This window comes from Brachyhypopomus gauderio, chromosome 14 (assembly GCF_052324685.1).
Source record: "Brachyhypopomus gauderio isolate BG-103 chromosome 14, BGAUD_0.2, whole genome shotgun sequence".
NCBI lineage: Eukaryota > Metazoa > Chordata > Actinopteri > Gymnotiformes > Hypopomidae > Brachyhypopomus > Brachyhypopomus gauderio.
Window position 1 is genome coordinate 21287905 of NC_135224.1, and position 20727 is coordinate 21308631.

General features: G+C 43.7%; 2 protein-coding genes across 3 annotated transcripts; one reads left to right on the plus strand and one right to left on the minus strand.

The window, feature by feature from the left end:
• The first annotated feature begins 760 nt into the window (after positions 1-760).
• On the plus strand, positions 761-4469 carry odf3l2a (outer dense fiber of sperm tails 3-like 2a). Its single transcript, XM_076972059.1, has 4 exons — positions 761-1144; positions 2216-2326; positions 2820-2933; positions 3560-4469. The coding sequence occupies exons 1-4, from the start codon at positions 1096-1098 to the stop codon at positions 4060-4062; spliced, it is 777 nt and encodes a 258-aa protein (XP_076828174.1). The 5' UTR covers positions 761-1095; the 3' UTR covers positions 4063-4469.
• A 2001-nt stretch (positions 4470-6470) lies between these two features.
• On the minus strand, positions 6471-13648 carry ebi3 (Epstein-Barr virus induced 3). Of its 2 annotated transcripts, XM_076973120.1 has the most exons (8): positions 13492-13623; positions 11998-12155; positions 8221-8273; positions 7915-8118; positions 7678-7795; positions 7404-7585; positions 6876-7033; positions 6471-6640 (listed from the first exon to the last, which is right to left on the minus strand). In XM_076973120.1, exons 2-8 carry the CDS (start codon positions 12066-12068, stop codon positions 6491-6493), a joined length of 936 nt encoding a protein of 311 aa, XP_076829235.1. In that variant the 5' UTR covers positions 12069-12155; positions 13492-13623; the 3' UTR covers positions 6471-6490. The 2 variants fall into 2 exon arrangements, with proteins under 2 accessions (XP_076829235.1, XP_076829234.1); XM_076973119.1 differs by lacking the exon at positions 11998-12155 and having other exon boundaries at positions 13492-13648.
• Between the last annotated feature and the right edge of the window lie 7079 nt (positions 13649-20727).

A 20727-nucleotide genomic window follows, 5' to 3' on the forward strand; every position in this document is an offset into this window, starting at 1 on the left:
TTGACTCAGCCTACAGGTCTAAAGCAGTTGAATATTTAATGCAGCACTTGGAACGGTCCATCTCTGTCCACAGCTACTGAACCACGAGCTCTGCTGCCAGTTCTACATGCAGCACCATCTCTCGTATTCTCTCTTTGCTAAGGAATTAGTGTTCTAGCTCACACAACCAGTGTTTAGTGTTACATCAGTGAGATAGAGAGAGAGAGAGAGAGAGAGAGAGAGAGAGAGACAGACAGACAGACAGACAGACAGGCATTTGATCTAGGAGCTTGTCGAGGTTTTTAATTAAAACATGCTTTGGGACTTGTGGAGCCGTGTGTCCAACCTTCTTCTTAGTTAAATAAGATCAAAAAGAAATAAAAAGCAGATGTAGAAACTGACAAAACAATCGTATCTATAAAGTAACGACAATATTGTTTTTCATAAGTAGCCTAGATCTTTTCCCATGATACTTCAAAATGCAACATTTCTTAAGTATACTACCGATTCTTTATGACAATATGAGAACTGTTAGGGAGTTGTTTATTAATGTTACCTCACCAGGCCAATCACTCTGTAAGATCCGTGTTCACTCACGGGCCCTATACCGTTTGACCTGTTCCTGAAGTCTATAAATCGTCTATAATATAATCCGTCTATAATAAGTCAATAGTGAATGTCCTATACGTATGTGAAACATATCGTATAGATTAAAAATATATGTTATGTAGATATCAGAATCATATCCAAAGACTTGGATTTGTTAAAGTCCTATCTTTACTACTTTTTAAAAAGGAAGTTTAGGATTACAGGATACTTGAAAATCTGTAACACTACATGGCTACCAAGCTAGCGGGTGCATACCTGAAATCCTGCAAGACAGAAAGCTGTAATTCTGGATGTATTCATTGTGGGGACAAGGATAATGTTTCTCGGCCGTGTCACGGTCATCTATAATTCACGTTGAAGTTGTTCCTTCGGTGCGCGTGTCACTGAACGCTCAACCTGTGCCGGACCCAGACAGGAGCCGTGACCAAGCGCGCGCCTAGCTCGAGCCCAGCGCGAGCCCAGCCTGAGCCCAGCGCGAGCCTAGTTTGAGCCCAGCGCGAGCCTTCCATGGCCGGAGTGGTGAGAAGGCGCCCGCTCATAGCTGCCAGGGAGACGGGTGAGTTCTACAGCTGTGGAAAATCAAACAGCTCTTTATATTTACTTTCGGCAAACGTAGAGAATAAAAAAAAAAGTTTTCAAAACGTGCATGCTGGTTTTGTTGAGCCGAAAGTATATCTGTCAGCGTGGAAAAAAGAAACCAAACACGCTATTAAAAGGATTCCACTGGAACACCTGCCCTGCTAAAGTTCCTCCCTAAATAAAAAGTGAGCCTTCTTAACGGTATGAAATTTCACAAGGTAGTAAAAATTTATATGATTTTGAATGAAACTTTTTACAGCCGTGGTTTCAGTACTTCAGAAATATGTTTTGCATGTGTGAACTAGGTTAGGTGGACTGAATTTTTGGACAATACCTTTAAGCTATCACACTAACAAAAACTACAGGTGTCCTTGTTACTGACATTACTCGCAAAATGGCAAACACTAATATAAACGACAAACATTTATTTTTGGCAATAGTTTATTATTATGTATATATAAATGTCTCTTTTAAATGTCGCTAATAAATGCGTAATAAATGTTTTTATGTATGTCTAATAAATGAGTAATATGTCTATTTAAATATCTAATATGCTCCCCTCTCCCTTTCTCTCTACATCACCACTCATTTTAAAAGAGACCTTCATTCATTAGAAACAACGTTTATAAAGACTACAGTCCATCTGTTTCCACACATATTTGTGTTCCTGTGTCTTCATCGGTGCTCAGCTTCTGACCAGAGTTCTGCCGTTAGCTAGGCTAGTTGAAGCGGCAGACTGCGCTCAACCTCTCAGCAACACTGCATATACTAATAATACCAGCACAGCAGTCTCAACCACATGCCACGAAAGTCCTCCGACAACCAATCCCTGAGGCCAACAGTGGGTTTGTGGTCTGAAACAAACTGGTTCATTAAGGACTGGTTGATGTTGGCTAACACTAATTTTGAAGGGCACCTGACGGACAATAGTCTAACTATGTTATAAACATGTTCAAGTAATGAATCATATCTCAGTGATTCTTATTCTTATTAAAAATGCATTTTTTATCCATCCATTCCCCTGCTTGTTTACTGTCCCCCACCCCAGGTCCTGGACCGGGCCGTTATGCTCTGCCACCGACCATCGGCCACGTGAACCACGACTACACCAAGCCCAGCAGCCCGGCGTACTCCTTCCACAGTCGCCTGAGCAGTACCAGTGAGTGGCGTCTGGCCCCGTGTGCTCCAAGCTCCTCTGTTTACGTACGGCTAAGCTAAGAGCTCCCGGCCCTCTGTGAAGGCGAGGCCCACTTGGACGTTGTCCGTGTCAAGCGTGGAGATGTATTACAGAGCTGGTGGGGTATTCGATATCTAAACTACGGTCACATGTATGCTTTTAATAGGGATTGTTGCGAGCGTCCATTATAAACAAGGTTTATGTTATGTGGTACGGTGACAGGATGACAGTGATTGTAATACGGGGAAATATGTGAGACACAGACGTCCTTCCTCAGACCTTCTACATATACCACGGGCTTGTTCAATGTCATAACAAATAATGATAACTACACGTTTTGATTAAAGGAACAGTGCCAGCTCAACCACAGCCAAAGACCTAACCGGCCTTGGCTAGCCAATCATTAGGAGAAACTTCAGGTTTTTGTTTGGATGAGCTGTTTCTATCATGTTCTGTTCCTCTGCGCTCCATGTAGTGGTCTCTGTGGACTCCAGCCCTGGGCCTCTGTATCACGTGGACTCCAGAATCACTCGCTTTGGACGAGATGGCACTCCATCGTACTCCATGCTTGGGAGGACGAAGCCCGGAGGTAAGGGTGTCGCTGCCGTTTGATGACTGTACAACGCATTTGGATTTCAAGCTTCAGAAAAACCACAGAAGAGTTTTTTTTTTTCAGCTAAACTCTTTGTATTCTGATCATTGTTATTAAAGTAGTTTGTCTGAGAAAAGAGAAAGTTGATTAAACTGCCCAGGGCTCTGAAAACAGCAACTAAAAGGTTCAGCACAGTCTGAAAGTACTTATCAATCTAGAAACTACTCTACAAGGAGACGGACGTTCTTAGCCTTACAAATTGCTTTGCACGTGTGCGTAGAACACAGAAGGGTAGGCTGAGACACCCAATAATGGAGAGAGAGAGGGGCTGTGGAGAAAGGTTTGGATGGAGAGTGTGGCATTGAAGAATGGGAATGGGCCCATTTGGTAGCAAACTGAGGTCTACTGAAGTCTGCTGAGGTCTACTGAAGTCTGCTGAGGTCTACTGAAGTCTGCTGAATTCTGTTGAAGTCTATTGAAGTCTAGCAGGAATTACTCAGAACTATTACATCAATTACAACAGCTTTAGTCTCCTCATGTCTTTTTTTCATTCTTGATCATGAATGTAAATAGAGAGGAAGCAATGCTGCCAGAAGTTCTAAATTAATTACTGTGTCTCCTAGCTGAGACCTTCCAAACTCCTGGTCCAGGAGCCTACAGTCCGGAGAAGGCCCCCCCGTTGAACAACCACCGCCAACCGCCCTCCTACACCATGGCCTTCCGCACGCGCTACCGCAGCTTGGACTCGGTGCCCGCCCCCAACCGCTACACCCTCCCCAACCTCATGGGCTCGCGAGCGCCCAACAAATGCTCCAGCGCCAGCTACTCCATGCTGGCACGACGGAAGCCCGGAGGGCCGTCGGAGGACCTGGCCCTGACCCCCGGGCCGGGCCACTACAACAGCACAGACCCCAGCCTCTACCTCTCCCGCCAGCCGTCCTTCTCCATCCAGAGCCGCCACAGCTTCCCCAACGACGCCACGCGGAAGTCCGGCCCGGGAACGCCCGGCCCGGGAACGCACAGCCCGGAAAAGGTCACGGCACACCTGCGCCGGCCGCCCTCTTTCTCGCTGGGGGTGCGCCACACCGAGTTCGTCATGCCGCTCGTGGTTGACGTCATCGATTGAAAGGAGCTCCTGACGTACTTTTACAGAAGCTCCTGGATCGCCGATATTACGTAACTGCCTCGGTGTGCCACCGGAAGGCAAATCCCAGCATGCTCCAGTTGTCGTTTGTGTTTTGAAATGTAAACTTTTGTTTTTTTTATATAGCCGCTTAGTTTATTGTACAAAGCTAATTAACAGACTGTCCTCAAACAAAGCTGGTTTACGTATGCCTTCAGGCCTATAATTGAACTTTATGAATGATATCTTACACCATGATGTATGCCTTTGGGCTGCTTCAAGGCCTTTAAGGATTGGTTGATGATGGTTAGTTAATGAAATAAGATGCAAGCAAATATTATCTTCATTTTTTTTTCCAAATTAAACAGATATGAAATATCCTGATACTGACGCAATAATACACGAGAGGGAGTGCTATAATGGGTAATATCGGCACTGCTGTTCTGCGGTCGTAGCGGCCGAGTGCCGTAGATCAGCACAGCAGTGCCGATATTACCCGTTATAGCACGAACCTCGAGTGTATTATTGCGATTATACCACAGTTCCATTATCGCTGTTTATTGAAAGATTTTGAGTAAAAGAGGACGAGAAAATACGACCTGTTTGGTTAAAAACACTCCGCCAGTTAAAATAGTTCCATTCAATGGCTCGCTGCTAAACTTACACACAGTGATGTCAGTAACTCTAATCTTGCCACTTTTTTCGGTAACGAGTAATATAACGCGCTACTATTTCCAGTCCAGTAATCAGATTAAAGTTACTTATCCAAATAGCCTAACTATGCGTTACTATTTTTATTTTCCCTAGTAAAAATATATATTTTTGCTTTCTTCTTGGCTCAGTTCTACTTTTGCGTCTGACCGTAGCGCTGTGAGACCCTGTGAGAGCGCGAGCGCGTTTTACAAGTCATTTTTTGCAGTGTCCTCCCGTAACGATATGTGGTAGTATAAAGAAACACCCCTCAAAAACAGGGGAAGGAACATTTACCTGAAGAATTTTAATTTTGCACTGTGTTCCACGTTTGAAAAGTGCTGGAATTTTGACTAACGTCGCCTACTTTAAAATGCTTGAAATTGTAATGGTATTTCGTTTCACAAGCTGTCTGACTGAACAGGGGTGGGTTTCCTGAAACGTTCGTAGCGCTAAGTACTTCTTAACCTCGTACGTTTCATACGAGGTTACGAAGTACTTGGCGCTACGAACGTTTCGGGAAACCCACCCCAGTTCGCTTGTATTACGTTTACAAATAAATTTACAAATAATACCGCGCAGCTACACAAACGTAATGTCAGGAGAGTCTTGCCCTTTAAGTGACACTGGGGGGGGCGACTGAGCGCGCCAGGGTTGCGTTATCAATAAAGTTTCCCTCCTCGGGATTTTTGGATTAAGCAGTTTCTGCCTCGGTTACCGAACCTGCTTCAATACATTGTTACTGTTAAAAATGCACTTCCAATAAAGTGAGTATTGGAAAATTTTATTTTGCTGCTGAATGTAACTACTAAAGTAACTTGTAATCTAACGTAGTTACTTTTAAAATCAAGTAATATGTAACGTAACTAAGTTACTTTTAAAAGGAGTAATCAGTAATCAGTAATCGGATTACTTTTTCAAGGTAACTTAGCCATCACTGCTTACACAACACTGGAACAGCCTTACCCAATAAATATTATAGAGGTAAATATACACAAAAACAACTGTTGATAAAGTTGTATTTATTAAAAATAAAGTACAATTATTGACCATCGACGGCTGATTCGTTCAGGTATATGTTCAGTCCAGCTCTAAACCAACGAAGCTGCTGATGCCATATAACTCTCCCTTCACGTTTCTGATGGATCCATAAAAACGTCGTAAAAGCTGATTCATTTCATTTTTGTTGATAATACTAAAATTGACTGCAGTGTTGTTGCTCTTTAACCAGGATGTAAATACGTTAAGAGCCCAGGACGTTTGTTTAATGGTATTAATTTCGTTTTTCTGCATTTCCAGCTCATCCAAATCATTATTTGTAAGCATGACAAACCTTGGAGGCTCATTGGAGGAATCAGGCTGGTCATTTATAACGTCATCCTCCAGTTTCAGATCGAAACAAATGGTTTCGAAGCCAATAGATTTAATTAAATCCATGTAATTCATTTTGATACTTTTGATACTTGTTTGTAGTTGCGCTGTTTGGCTTGTAAACGCCGCTTCGTTGCTAGATTACCTGTATGTGGCGGAGTAATACATGGAGAGCTTCGGTTACAGTGCTATAACATGTAATATTGGCACTCCTAGATCGCCTCTCAGCCAATCACATTGTAGGGTCGGAACTAACTGTGGTATAATGTAATTTTTAGTACATTTTTAGGTAAGGTGAATTGGAACATTCTTTGGTTCTGTGTTTTAACATATGTGCTTCCACAACTGTGTGTTTAGGTGGCACTGCTGATTAGCTTTTGGGTACAGTTATGCTCACGGGGTCACTCCACTCGCTGCTCTGCCCATTACCCAGGACGTCCATGGCAGACACGCGGATGTGATAAGTCCTCCCTGCCACAAGCCCACTCCGGACCATGCTCTCGGACTCGTACGGACCCATCTGGAACACAAAGCCTCAGTGTTGATTATCAGAACAAAATCTATCCTATAGAGAATCAAAATAGAGCTCACCCCAAAATGACGAACAATGTTAGTTATAAAATTAATAAATGCAAATTGGCGGGGAGTTATTTGAACAAGTGTTATGACTTTATATCCAAAGAAGTCATTTATTTATTTGTTTAATAGCACAGTTATCATCTTTGACTTGGAATAGAAGTAAGTGGTTGACTCACAATGCTGGCTATGCTATGTTTGTCCCTCTGGACCTCCACTTTGTATCTGAGGGTGAAGTTCACCGGGTCTGGCCAGGTTGGCGGAGGGGACCAGCGCACAAGGAGCTTTCTGCCTGGCTGTAATGTCACCTTCACCTCAACGGGGGGGTCGGGTTTCACTGCAGGCCGTTCATGAAAGAGAGAACGCTTAACTTGGAAAGGTCTGTTTGAGAGAAGATATTTCTGAAGGAAAATGCTAACGTAGCCACCAACAGAGGAGGGAGGGGAACACTATAGATTCTCATTCATTATTACAAAACACATATTTTTTTTTGTTGAATCGTTCCGTTAAGGAACATCGCACTTTTATCAGAAACTGAAAACGTTCTCTTTCAGAACAGCAAAATGTCACAAAGAATAGCGACCACCAAATGTATAACGAAACAGTAAAGTTCCTGTGTTTTTTTTAGGTTGAGAATGATCACGTTCCCATATAAAATGGGACATGCCTCCATAAAATAGGTATTGAGATTGGATAATGTATCTTACCGATGTCCTCTATTAAGATGGGAAGGATGCGCGTGGCACTGCCTAGGGCGTTGACGGCCGTGATGTTAACCACGTATGGCATTGCTGCGTGTAGCTCGAACTCTTCCAGAACACACTGCCTGTCCAGGTCGCTCTCTCTCTGACATGGAAGGACAAGCGGTTGCTGCCCGGTCCCAGGATACCTATCAAACACCAATACACAAATCAGGGATTCGTAGGTTTTACTGTTTTGTCAACAGTTCCTGAAGCAGGTAGCTGTGTGTCCACAAAATACCAGTAGGTGGCGATGTAATGTGTTGGCAGAATAGGGTCTGGCGTCTGAGTCCAGGAGCACAGTGCTTTGAGTGGATAGCTAGGAGACCAGCACCGCACCTCTGGTAGTGAAGGAGCATCTGTATGGGAGAACATGAAAGAACATGGAAGCATCTAAGCAGCATCTGACGTTTTACAGCCCAGAGAGTCACTGTACAGCACCGCTTTTCACACAAGGTTCAAGCAGGTCTCTACTCACGGCCCATCCACACATGCAGCGTTTCAATGCTATCTCCATTCGGACCGTGGCAGGTGTAGATGCCTTGGTCTTCTAGACTGGTGTTGCGCAAGTACAGAACCGGGCCTGAGACTAGCACCGATCCGTTTAACCTCCACTCCGTGTCTTTCGCCATTCCGTCCCCACAGGACAACTCCACAGATGAGCCTATGGCCACGAAAAGCTCTGAATCACAAGAGAAAATAAGTAAATAAAGGTGTAAGTAAGGTGTAAATAAGGTGAACATCTGTGGCTATAGAGCCTTGATGATTCTATAGTAACTCTTACCCCTCGTGCTGTGTTTGGGTGGGAGACTAGCGGCATCTCCACAGCAGAGTTGGCTGAAGAAGGCAATAAGAGCAGATAAAGAACGTTTCAACTGCATGATGACAGTTGGAGAAAACTGGTGTTCTGGTCAACAGAACCCTCAAAGAGTTGACACTGGTCCTGATTTGTTAATCATTACACACAAAGCAACATTGTGGCTTGGTGGTTAGCACGTTTGCCTCTCAGCACTGGGGTCTTGGGTTCAAGTCCCTATCTGGGACGTTTTCCGTGGTCTCTGGTTTCCTCTCACAGTCCAAAAACATGGAGGTTAGTTAAATTGGTCCCTGACAAATTCTCCTTGAGTGTGTGACTGTGTCTCTCTTTCATGTTCAATAAAAGCAGTTTTCTGAGTGTCTGTGCATGAATGTGTGTGTTTGTGTGCCCAGTGGTGGATGGTGCTCCGTCACTAGGGTCTGTCCTCTCTCCCCTTCCTGCACCCCATTCAGTCCCCCAGGGGGCTGTGGATCCTGGTAGAGAGTACGCTGTGTGCAATTGGCTGCTGCTTCTTGCAGGTGTGTGATTGGTCGTGTAAGACTTGTACCCAGGGCTTAATTTGAGCCGGATCCTGCCAGAACAGGATCCGGGAACTCTTTAATTTTGAAGCATGCGTTCCGGTAACTGTCTGCCTCGATCCGGTAACATTTTATGTTGTCCGCTGTTTGCGTTCCGGCATTGTTTGATTTACAAATTAAGCACTGCTTGTACCTGTGTTAAAATTGTAAAAGCGGCCTTGGGTATCTTGAAAGGCTCTATATAATTCCAACGTTCAACACGTTGGGAAAAAGAGTGAAAGCTGTCTCATGATATTCAAATAAACATACAAAGTAAATTTAGTTCAAATTTAGTAAGTTTATTAGTAATTATAACAATATTACTATTTTATCAATTTAACCAATAACATTTATGCATTTATGATTGGCATATTACTAATATAATACACCTTCACCATTATGCCCTGGTCATGGAGCTATGTGTAATTTCTTACATGTTCAGTTGTCCATTCTGATCTTCATGTCATTGGATTTCACAGACTGGTATTTGTGTATTATTTCCTCCATATTAGCAAAAATCTGACCCAAGCTAAACTTAGCATACCTAAACCTAAATTATAAGTACCAAGCACCTTTTTAAGATAGATTTGTGTGCGTTGTGTGGTGGTAAGTCTCACTCTTAACAGGCCTACGCATTTCAAATCCTTCTTGCTTCTGTATCATTAATTATTTTCACTGTCCAGGTTGTTGCCACCTGTTCTCTGAGTAGATCATACAGATTGTTAAATCCATCCAGTGTAGGGACAGAACCATTGTTTCTCTTCTCAGCTGTTCTCCAGAATGACAGGTACATTATATGGCCAAATGTATTCGCTCACCTTTCTTGACTCATGTATGAGCTTAAGTGACATCCCATTCCTAATCCATAGGGTTCAATATGACGTTGGTCCACCCTTTGCAGCTAGAACTGCTTCAACTCTTCTGGGAAGGCTGTCCACAAGGTTTAGGAGTGTGTTTATGGGGATTTTTTACCATTCATCCAGAAGTGCATTTGTGAGGTCACATACTGTTGGACGATAAGGCCTGGCTCTCAGTCTCCGCTCTAATTCATCCCAAAGGTGTTCTGTCGGGTTGAGGTCAGGATTCATCCACACCAGACTCTGCCATCCATGTCTTTATGGACCTTGATTTGTGCACTGGTGCACAGTCATGTTGGAAGAGGAAGGGGCCAGCTCCAAACTGTTCCCACAAAGTTAGGAGCATGGAATTGTCCAAAATGTCTTGGTATGCTGAAGCATTCAGAGTTCCTTTCACTGGAACTAAGGGGCCAAGCCCAGTTCCTGAAAAACAACCCCACACCATAATCTCCCCTCCATCAAACTTTATACTTGGCACAATGCAATCAGACAAGTACCGTTCTCCTGGCAACTGCCGAACCCAGATTGCCAGATGGAGAAGCACGTTTCTCCAGAGAACGCACCTCCACTGCTCTAGAGTCCAGTGGTGGCGTGCTTTACACCACTGCATCCGACGCTTTGCATTGAATTTGGTGATGTACGGCTTGGATGCAGCTGCTCAACCATGAAAACCCATTCCATAAAGCTCTCTGCCCACTGTTCTTGAGCTAATCTGAAGTTTGGATGTCTGTAGTGATTGACTCTGCAGAAAGTTGGCGACCTCTTCACACTATGCACTTCAGCATCTGCTGACCCCACTCCGTCAGTTTACGTGGCCTACCACTTCATGGCTGAGTTGCTGTAGTTTCCAAACACTTAAATTTTCTTATAATACAGCTGACACTTAACTGTGGAATATTGAGGAGCGAGGAAATTTCACGACTAGATTTGTTGCACAGGTGGCATCCTATCACAGTCCCACACTGGAATTCACTGAGCTCCTGAGAGCGACCCATTCTTTCACAAATGTTTGTAAAAACAGTCTGCATGCCTAGGTGCTTAATTTGATACACCTGTGGCCATGGAAGTGATTGGAACACCTGATTTTGATTTGGATGGGTGAGTGAATACATTTGGCAGTATAGTGTATATCTTGATTAGTGTGGCAGAGTGCATGCTCTGTGGGAATCAACCCCATGAGGCTTTGTGACAGTAACACCTTGCTTTTCCCGCTCTTCCAGATGAGCTTCAGCAGCTCAGACTTATTTTCTAGGCTGCCGGATTATATAAGGTCATAAAGGTTCTGCTGGAGTTGTAGCTTTGTAAGGAATTTTGCAAGACACTCTTCCTCTGATCCAATTAAATCTCACTAGGACACGGACACACACACACACAATGCTCTGGGAAGTTTTTTTTGCTGTATTTATGATTTCCTGTATTCTGCATCAGCAAATTCTTCTTATAACATTCTTCTTTGTATGTGTTCACCATCTGTAGAAAAATGGGCTCTAGATCTCTCCATAAGAACAAATTATTTTACTCCATAGTACAGCTCCAATAACTCTGAGGCTCTGAGGACCATGGAGGAGGTGGATGGAGAATCCGCACCACCATACACCCAACCTGTGACGGGCAGGGAGTGCGAACAAAAAGGAAGCGATCACGCCAAGTCTCAGGGAAAAAGGATGGTTTAATGAAGAAGTGCGCAAACCAAAAACCCGTGAATAGATCTGAATTAAGGATATAATGACCAGCGGTCAACTGGTACAAAGACAAGACATATATAGGCAAACAAACGACCCTCAGGTGAGACGGATCACGGGCTCCGCCCACCTGAGGGACACACACGACGTAACAAAACAACAACAACAGCCGCTGTAGACGGAGGCGACCGGTAGGGGGCCGCCTCACCGTGACACAACCACACTGCAAATACAGCATCTAGAGCCGAGCGAACTCTTTAAGGGTGCACTGCATGAAAAGCAAATTAAATCCATATTTTATCTGCTATAAAGCAAATCACACACAAAAGCAGCTACAGAGAATGATTGTAAATGCTGTGCGTAAATGATAATTGCTATGTTTATAGCATTTCTCTCAATTTCTCCCGGTTAGGAAAGAGCGACTAATCTATTGGGAAGCAGTGCTAGATGTTAGTAAGCCTTACTGCAAACAGCAATATGTTTATATGTTTATCAGCTGCACAGGGCTGCTCTGTCTTTTCCGGGCCTGTCTGCATTCCAGAGCCAACACTTCTCTGGCAGGAACCATGACAACGCAACCATGGAGATCGTGAACATGTTTTCGCAACCTGAGCCATCAGAAGAGAGGTTTGTGCTGGGAGACAACACCTTATCCCCTGGCCTGACAGAACCAAGCTCGGGGCTTCTGGGTAGTATGGCTTCACAGGATCCATGACCATACGAAGCAGACGGAAGAGCGTGCTGGTCCTGTTGTGTCTCAACGTCTCGGCGGCAAACAAAGCGACCCATCAGTCAAAACGTGGGACCTTTAAACGAAGCAGGATGTTACGGGAGCGCCAACAAGTGCGATTCTGGCACACTGCCATCGACTTTCTGTTGCTGACTGTCATGTTTGACGTGGTTTGCAAAGTAAACAGGGGCCACCGTTGTGGGCAAAGTTTGTGTTTGCCTCATACATCAAAACTCATTTGTCATGCTTTTCAGATATTCTCGATGGATCCAGTTAATAGAAAAAATATAAAATTACAAAGCTTTTAATCTTTGTGACAAAAAATTATCATAAAGAATCTTTCTGACCACAAGGCTGCAGATCTCAGATCTCATATAACTGAGTGAAGGACCCTCGTTCTCAGCGTTAACTCCAGTCATGGAGGTGGTACAGTATGTTGTTGGAGTTTTCATGCATGTCAAAGTCGATACAAGTATCGGCTGTAGGTGTCGATACAGGTGGGGGTGAGGGGGTTAGGGGGTGAGGGAGTGAGGGGGTGAGGGGGTGAGGGAGTGAGGGGGTGAGGGGGTGAGGGGGTTAGGGGGTGAGGGGGTGAGGGGGTTAGGGGGTTAGGGGGTGAGGGAGTCGTGGACCACAGAGAAGCACTGAGCCTGATTACATCAGAGGAACTTGTTTCTCAAGGAGCTTGTTCTTGTGAGCAAGTCTTCCAATTACATGTAAATTCTTTTTACATCGACTGCTGATAATGCAGTTATATTCTAGTTGGAAGTATGGGGAGACATTTTAATTAACTTAATTCAGTTCTCTATTCTCCTCTGTCACTAATGGTTTTTGATGTATGCTGTTCGAGCTGTGACAACCGTTACCAGTAATAACCTCATTGATAGATGCTGAATCATAGTTTCTGCGGCCAAAAGAGACCAAATCACTGAAGATGCTTCATCATAACTTTCTTTGGAATGTCAATCTATTTATGCATATTTAGTGTTGAACACTGTGTGCCATGCCAGCAAAGTGTCCAACAAGTGAACTTTCCCCAATAATAGAGATGATGACTAGTCCCAACAGAACTTAAAAAAAATAAAATAAGAAACTTTGTCATTTCAGTAAGATGCAGGCAAGGAGTGTTCCTGGTCTGTAGATGGAAAAATATTAGTAAATTATACCTCACTACTAATTAATACGCAGGTCGCCTCTCATGTTTACAACTTTACCATTACAGTTAACACACGGCACAACATATAATGACAGTCTAGCATAAACAGCAAGAAATTGCAACATTCTCGACGATAACATTTCAATTAGGCCAACTTCGATTATATCTAAGAACAAAGCAGCCAAAATCACTCTAATTACTACAGAAACCACAGAACTGCAAAACTACAGAAATCATTTTTTTCAGCACAACTTACGCTTTTATGGAAGCACACAGAACCAGAAATTTCCATATGAGCATGATCAAATGTACGAGCCAGAAGCGTAACATGCTGAACTCCTGATATCTCCAGCTAAACAGCAAACAAAACAGTAAACGGTTTTGAACCGTTTGGATTAATCAAGTTTGTAAGGCATTCTGGGTAACGTAGTTCCTGTAAGCACCGTGACAGCCCATGTATAATCACCTGTTCTGCCAACAGTAGATAGGGACGTTTTCAACTTCTAGTAAAAATATATGTTTAGAATGAAAAGTACTAATTATAACAGTAACTCAGAACAACCATCGCAATATCTACAACGTATTTTTAACGAACCGTATTGTTAAAACACGTGAATAAAGTTAGCATTGTAATGCATAATTAAAATACACGTGACACAATATTATCTGAGCCGAAATGGGAAGTCAAAGTGTATAATCCACTATATTTCCAAAGCAGATTGCAGATGGCTTCACCTAGAGGCATGCGTGACAAATAAACAACGTGTCAGTCCTGCTTGGTCTCTCCTGCATGGCCTGTGTCTGCGCATGAACAAGAGCGAGCGCGCGAAATGTGAGTCGCGCGCCCACCGCCACGAGCGCCCCACCGTCACAAGCGCCTCACCGCAACGGTCACCCACTTGAGGGGAGAGTCGCGTGCCGTTTCCATAGTGCGTTACTACCATCTTGTGGGTGTTGTTATTTGACACTCAGAAACCTTGTCTCTGACATAAATGATCAGTTTGTCATATTAATGTCATAATATTCTTATTAAAATAAGACAATAAGTTTGTATTATTGACGCTAAACTTAATCACAATGTGTCTTGTTCGCTTAGATTTTCGCGCCAAATAAATAAATAAATATATAAATAATACAGTGCCAAATTATGTTCCATAACATGCCAGCCACATTTAAGACGTTTGATCGATTTTTGTCTATTGATGCATATGAATAATCATTTGTCAAAAATATTGGTTTTACACATTTACGAAACAGCTTTTGTCCGATTCATTAATTTTGACAGATTTTTCTTTACATTTCATTATACTTTTTGATGAAATTGTGTTATTACCACAAAATGTGTAATGTATAAAGCACTTTGAGTTGCATGTGTTTGAAAGGTGCTATACAAATAAAAATTATTATAAATTTTACATTAGTTGATAATGTTAGCTAGATGTTAGATCACAATTGTCAGTACCAGTCTCAGGACTTCTCTGATTTAGCAACTCAGTCACAAAGTGGTAGGCCACACGTAAACTGATGGAGCAGGATCAGTGGATGCTGAAGCACGTAGTGCGAAGAGTCAATCACAGAGATCCAAACTTCATGTGGCCATCAGATTAGCTCAAGAACAGTGCACAGAGAGCTTTATGGAATGGGTTTCCTTGGTCGAACAGCTGCATCCAAGCCATACATCACCAAGTGCAATGCAAAGTGTCGGATGCAGTGGTGTAAAGCACACTGCCACTAGACTCTAGAGCAGAGGAAGCGTGTTCTCTGGAGTGACTAATCGCGCTTCTCCATCTGGTAATCTGATGGACGAGTCTGGGTTTGGTGGTTGCCAGGAGAACGGTACTTGTCTGACTGCATTGTGCCAAGTGTAAAGTTTGGTGGAGATTATGGTGTGGGGTTGTTTTTCAGGAGCTGGGCTTGGCCCCTTAGTTCCAATGAAAAGAACTCTGAATGCTTCAGCATACCAAGACATTTTGGACAATTCCATACTCCCAACTTTGTGGGAACAGTTTGGAGCTGGCCCCTTCCTCTTCCAACATGACTGTGCACCAGTGCACAAATCAAGGTCCATAAAGACATGGATGGCGGAGTCTGGTGTGGATGAATTTGACTGGCTTGCACAGAATCAAAGTCAAAGTTAATTTGCTTTTTACAACACCTGTTGTCACAAAACAGTTTTACAATCGTATGGGTCCAAAGCCCTAATGAGCAAGCCAGAGGTGAATGTGACAAAGAAAAACTCCCTATGATGGTGGAGATTAGGAAGAAACCTTGGGAGGACCAAGACTCAAAAGGGAACCCATCCTCCATTGGGTGGCCCGCTAGAAGTCTGTGTTCATAGTTCAAATATAGTTCTATGTTATAGTTCTAAGCCGAGTAGTCACAGTCCCTTCAGTGTAGATGGTGAGCCTCAGGTAGGAGTTGACATCAGCACGTCCACTTGCGGTAATGGAACGTCCATCCCCTGCATCGGCACATCCACTGGCAAGCCAGACCATCTCCTAGGTGCTTGAACGGAATAGACTTTGGTAGAAGCATGCAACCAAGATATAAAATACAGGTTGAGTATGTGAACATCAATTTAAACAAGTATTGGTTTAAACAGATATACATAGCTCACATGCTAGTAATTACCATGTGGCTCCGACAGGCTTATCTATAGCAGCATAACTAAAGAGAGGGAGGGGCCTAGAGGTGACCACAGTCATGAGGCTCACTGAGACATTGCTTTACAACCAATTCATTATCACAACTAGAGTGATCACATGATGTACTGGCAAAGTTTCGTCAGAGGAATTGCTTGTTATGCCATTGTGCACCATTACATTTGGGCCTTTGATCAAGAACATTACTATAACATGTTAGTTAACATGTTAGTATACAACTAAAATATTTAAAACATCATGTTTAAAACATATTTAAATATGTTATGTATCAATTGTTTTTCTTACACACCAAGGTTTTTGTTGTCTTTCATGCATCTTTTTGTCACTTTATGAATGATAAAATTTTGTAATAAAGTAATACCTAACCCACCAGCAAAACCCCTGTATTTAGGTCATTTAGGTCAGTTTAGGGGAGTTAACCCTATGCATCATTAAGTTAGTTATTTTGACATTTTGAAACAAGGGCCTCTTTGACATGGTTCTGTAATGGTTGATACAGATTTTTCTCTCTTGATTGACAGCAAGGACCTCAATTTCATCCCCTCGTTGGACAGTGAAATTTTGTGCTGTGCCTAGAGGAGGTGATTCAGTTTTGTGTAGATCTTTTGGACAAGATCGTATTTATGCCTCACAAACGTGGCGCTAAGGGTATAAATATTTCATTACATACTTAAAATTGTGTTTATTTGTGCCGTTTTTGTTATTTGCCCATATTTTGTTTCCATTCTTCTCTGCCTTTCATTCAGGAAAGAAGAACTCTGTCACCTGTTGCCACGTCAGCACATCCCCCCAAGGATCCATTCACTTGAGCACAGTGCAACACTGATTTCTCCCCTTCATGGAAACAGGACAAATAAAGGTTCCATACTGTTTGTCTTGTTTTCAGTGCTCCTGGTGGAAAGAACACCGGACCTCCAGTGGACCGATGGAGTCCCACATCAGGTCAACCTTTGGCAAGTTCTCATCTTCTGTTCTCACTTCAACCAATGCACAGTGACCCTCGGGTTAAAGAAGAAAAAAGCTGCTTCACGCTCCCTCTGAAAGGTGACCAACAGGTTCCCAAGATTTCAGCTTCATGCTCCTTAACTTCACCCACTTTTTACTCCGATTCATCCCCCTCTTCTAATGTTCTCTCAGCCCCTCACTGATGGTTTTGATACTCTCCTGTTGACATATCCTCCTTGTCCTTATGCTGGTTTAACTCCAGTACATCTTCTTATTGCTCCTCCCCTTGTTCTTCAGATGTTTTCTCTTCCCCCGTTTATTTACCTTCAGACTCCGACCCGTCGTGCCCTTCTGATGCCTCATCCTCTCTCTCTCTGTCCTCAGCCGCAGCCCTTTCCTCCTTGACCCTCTCACCCTCTTATTCTCCATCACATTATACAAAAAGTGTTGTTTTTGTAGTGTTGTTTAGAGTGTTGCCGAAGGGTACGCCACAAGAGTGCATGCGGATTTATCTCACCCCTCTCTATAAAGATGACGAGGTCAACAAAGAAACGAAGATTCATTCAGGTGGTAACAGGCTACAACACAAGGGAGAAAAGACTAACCAGCACGTGTTTCAGCCGACACCCAACTGCAAGCCTCTTACATCCGCTGCTCTCTCCTCCTCACCTGTGTTGTTGCAGAGACCGGACTAATGCTACCCAGCAAACCCTTGGGTTTTCCCCACCGAACCCTTACCCTCTAGAACTCCGCTCCCTCTCCTGCGGTCTCAGAAGATAACGCCCAGTCTGCCTATGACAGCCAAGGTCAACCAGACCAGACGTCACAAGATCAAACCTAGCCAGAACGAAACCAGGATCCCTGGCCTCCCGGGACAATTACATCTCAACCTCACCAGGACCCCTGGCCTCCCGGGACAATTACATCTCAACCTCACCAGGACCCCTGGCCTCCCGGGACAATTACATCTCAACCTCACCAGGACCCCTGGCCTCCCGGGACAATTACATCTCAACCTCACCAGGACCCCTGGCCTCCCGGGACAATTACATCTCAACCTCACCAGGACCCCTGGCCTCCTGGGACAATTACATCTCAACCTCACCAGGACCCCTGGCCTCCCGAGACAATTACATCTCAACCTCACCAGGACCCCTGGCCTCCCGGGACAATTACATCTCAACCTCATCAGGACCCCTGGCCTCCCGGGACAATTACATCTCAACCTCATCAGGACCCCTGGCTTCCCGGGACAATTACATCTCAACCTCATCAGGACCCCTGGCCTCCCGGGACAGTCAGTGTTTACCAAAAGCCACAATCCATCATCTGCCTTCAGATCATTAACCAACACGACTGCAAACTCAGTTAGTGTGGAGCAAAAGGAAAAGCCAAAATGCTGTAAATGCAAGTCTGTTAGGAAACATTGATACCAAAGTCCACAAATGAGCCACCAGGTTAACTTTATAACCAACCAGATTATAGAGTATGTGAAGGCATCTTCCTAAGCATGACATATCAACTACCTAAGGGGCAAAACACTAATAAATGGATTCAGAGGTAAAGATATACACACCACGGCAGAGCTTACGGCAGAGAACACATTCGTGAATGACAGAAGAGACGAGCCGTTTACCAATAATCCAAAATCCAGCTGCTCTGAGCGCTCCTTCTGTTATGTGTCGCCCCTGGTGCGCAACCTTCTCGTGATAGTACCTGATACTGGTACCTGAAGGACAGCTATATGGAGAACGTTTGGGATAATGAGTGGATGCTTCTCATCTTTTGTTAAATGAGCAGGTGCCAAGCGTCCTCCTATACTGAGGAGGTCATCTTCATCAATGACAGGGTTCAACTTTTTAAGACAGCTTTGCTTTGGGAGTGGCTGACTTGCTTTTATACACCTGTGCTCTTCTTTGAACGTCTCACTTCGTACTGTGTGAATGATAAGCTTGGCTGCTTCAGACCGTTAATCTACAGTGTTGTGTTAGTAAAACACTTCCCGCCTTTACTTTTTACGCTGCTACACATTTTAGTGATGCAATAGTGAGACACAATCTCATCCAATGAGAAAACCTAGACACTTGTGGAGACGGGACCTCTCTCCTGTCGTCTGGAATCATGTCGCATTCAATCAGGTTTGGGAGCAAGAGCTTTACTCTACCATCAACTGACTCAAGCATACAGTTTACTGCTGCTCTGCCAACATTATATGACAGTCCTGAGCACGTTCTGAGTTTGTAAGTGTCCGAGCATGACTTAACATTAAAGAGCTAAAAAAATTGAGACTTAGCTAGTGACATCTTTCTTGCCTGTTCTCTTCTGCCTTCTGATAGACCAGTGGTTCCCAAAGTGGGGGGCGCGCCCCCTAGGTGGGGCGCGGAGCTATTGCAGGGGGGGCGCGGAGCTTGAAAGTAAAACGTGCACATGTGTCAATATTAGGGATGCACCGATTCCGATATTAATATCTGAAAAAATTCTAGATCGGGTATCGGTGACAATGTGACCGATCCATAAAAACAGATCTATTCAGTCTAGTTCTATGCTTATATTGCTTGCTTTTCGGAGTTAGTTCAACCTTAATACTCGTGCTGGTGGTATTCCACTTAGTCCGTTTATTTGCTGGTTGACCAAAATAAACCTGGGCTCCAGCAATACTTCACTGTTCATACATGAACTGGTGAGTTGTCCAAATCTCATTTAATGCGTTACTTACAGAAATGAAATAAAGAGCAGTGGTCTGACTCGGCAGAAAGCTAAAAAAACAACAATATTCCATACGCGCACGCAACTCGCTCCCTTAAAGAGACAGTATACATATTTCTGGCCGTTACATGCTTTGTGCTCTGCGTGATGTCTGCGCTTGCAAACTAGCCGCATATGTATTGCTGTTTCTCTTATTTCATCTCCTTATTTATTTTAAATTATATTTAGAATTCTTGAACCATTTAAAAGGTTTCTTGCAGTTTATTTTTTTCATGTTTGACCAAAGTTGTGAACCTATTGTTTTTGTAAGTTTTCAACACATCCCTAGTCAATATGGGGGGGGGGGGTGTAGGGGGGGCGCAAAAATATTCTCATCTACTAAAGGGGGGCACGGCAGAAAAAGTTTGGGAACCACTGTGATAGACGAACACAGAGCTTATTTATGAGCATGAGTGTGGGCTATCTGCATCACCACAAATGTCTGTGCATTTAGAAATGACTGAGACACTTGCACTTGTTGTGTGTCTCCCTGCCATCATTTTTATCAGTTTCAGAGCGTTCAGCCAGAGCAGAGGGTGGACCTGGATGTAGCGCTGATAAGTGTCTGTCGCTGCCACAGTCTGCACACTTTATTTGCACCCTGCAGTCCGCAACACTTAAAACAGATTCTGTTCTCTCTCTGAAAGGACTTGCGTTCATCTTTTGCACTTTTTAAGTGGGTGAGGCTTCTTATGTATTGGACATAGCTTGTCAGGGCTCTCTATTGGCTTACTGTAACTGCTTTGAGCTGAACTCGTATCTGTAGGGATGTCAGTTTTGTGCACGCTAATCACTTGCCTGTTATTCTCTTTGAAGCTTCTCTCTTTTCTGAAGCTTGTGTTCACAGGAGGCACGATGGCGAAGCTCGGCTTGTTTCTTATTTTGGCCTTGCTGCCTTACAAATCTTGAAAAGACGCTGAAAGGGGGAAAGGCAACTTTGTGTTCCTCTTTGTACTTTGCTCCTGTTGAGATCCATTTTCCTGTAGTCCGTAGGGTGGTTTGTCCAGGATGGTGTTGACATCTTTAGTGCATTCGATTTCCTGCAGAACGTCGCCCAGCTCTCTTAACCTTGTGTTGTCTCGGTTGCTGAGTCTGGGAAACTTTTCATTTTTCACTACTTCAGGAGACCAGTAACATAC

Bases quoted from the DNA above. Each gene is read 5' to 3' on its own strand.
- ebi3 (XM_076973119.1), bottom strand. From the start codon at position 13,565: ATGTTACGCTTCTGGCTCGTACATTTGATCATGCTCATATGGAAATTT. The intron at 8,119-8,220 runs GTAAGAGTTACT...CTTGTGATTCAG, and splicing joins ACCCAAACACAGCACGAGGG to AGCTTTTCGTGGCCATAGGC. The intron at 7,034-7,403 runs GTAAGATACATT...AACGGCCTGCAG, and splicing joins CATCTTAATAGAGGACATCG to TGAAACCCGACCCCCCCGTT.
- odf3l2a (XM_076972059.1), top strand. From the start codon at position 1,096: ATGGCCGGAGTGGTGAGAAGGCGCCCGCTCATAGCTGCCAGGGAGACG. The intron at 1,145-2,215 runs GTGAGTTCTACA...CCCCCACCCCAG, and splicing joins CATAGCTGCCAGGGAGACGG to GTCCTGGACCGGGCCGTTAT. The intron at 2,327-2,819 runs GTGAGTGGCGTC...CGCTCCATGTAG, and splicing joins CAGTCGCCTGAGCAGTACCA to TGGTCTCTGTGGACTCCAGC.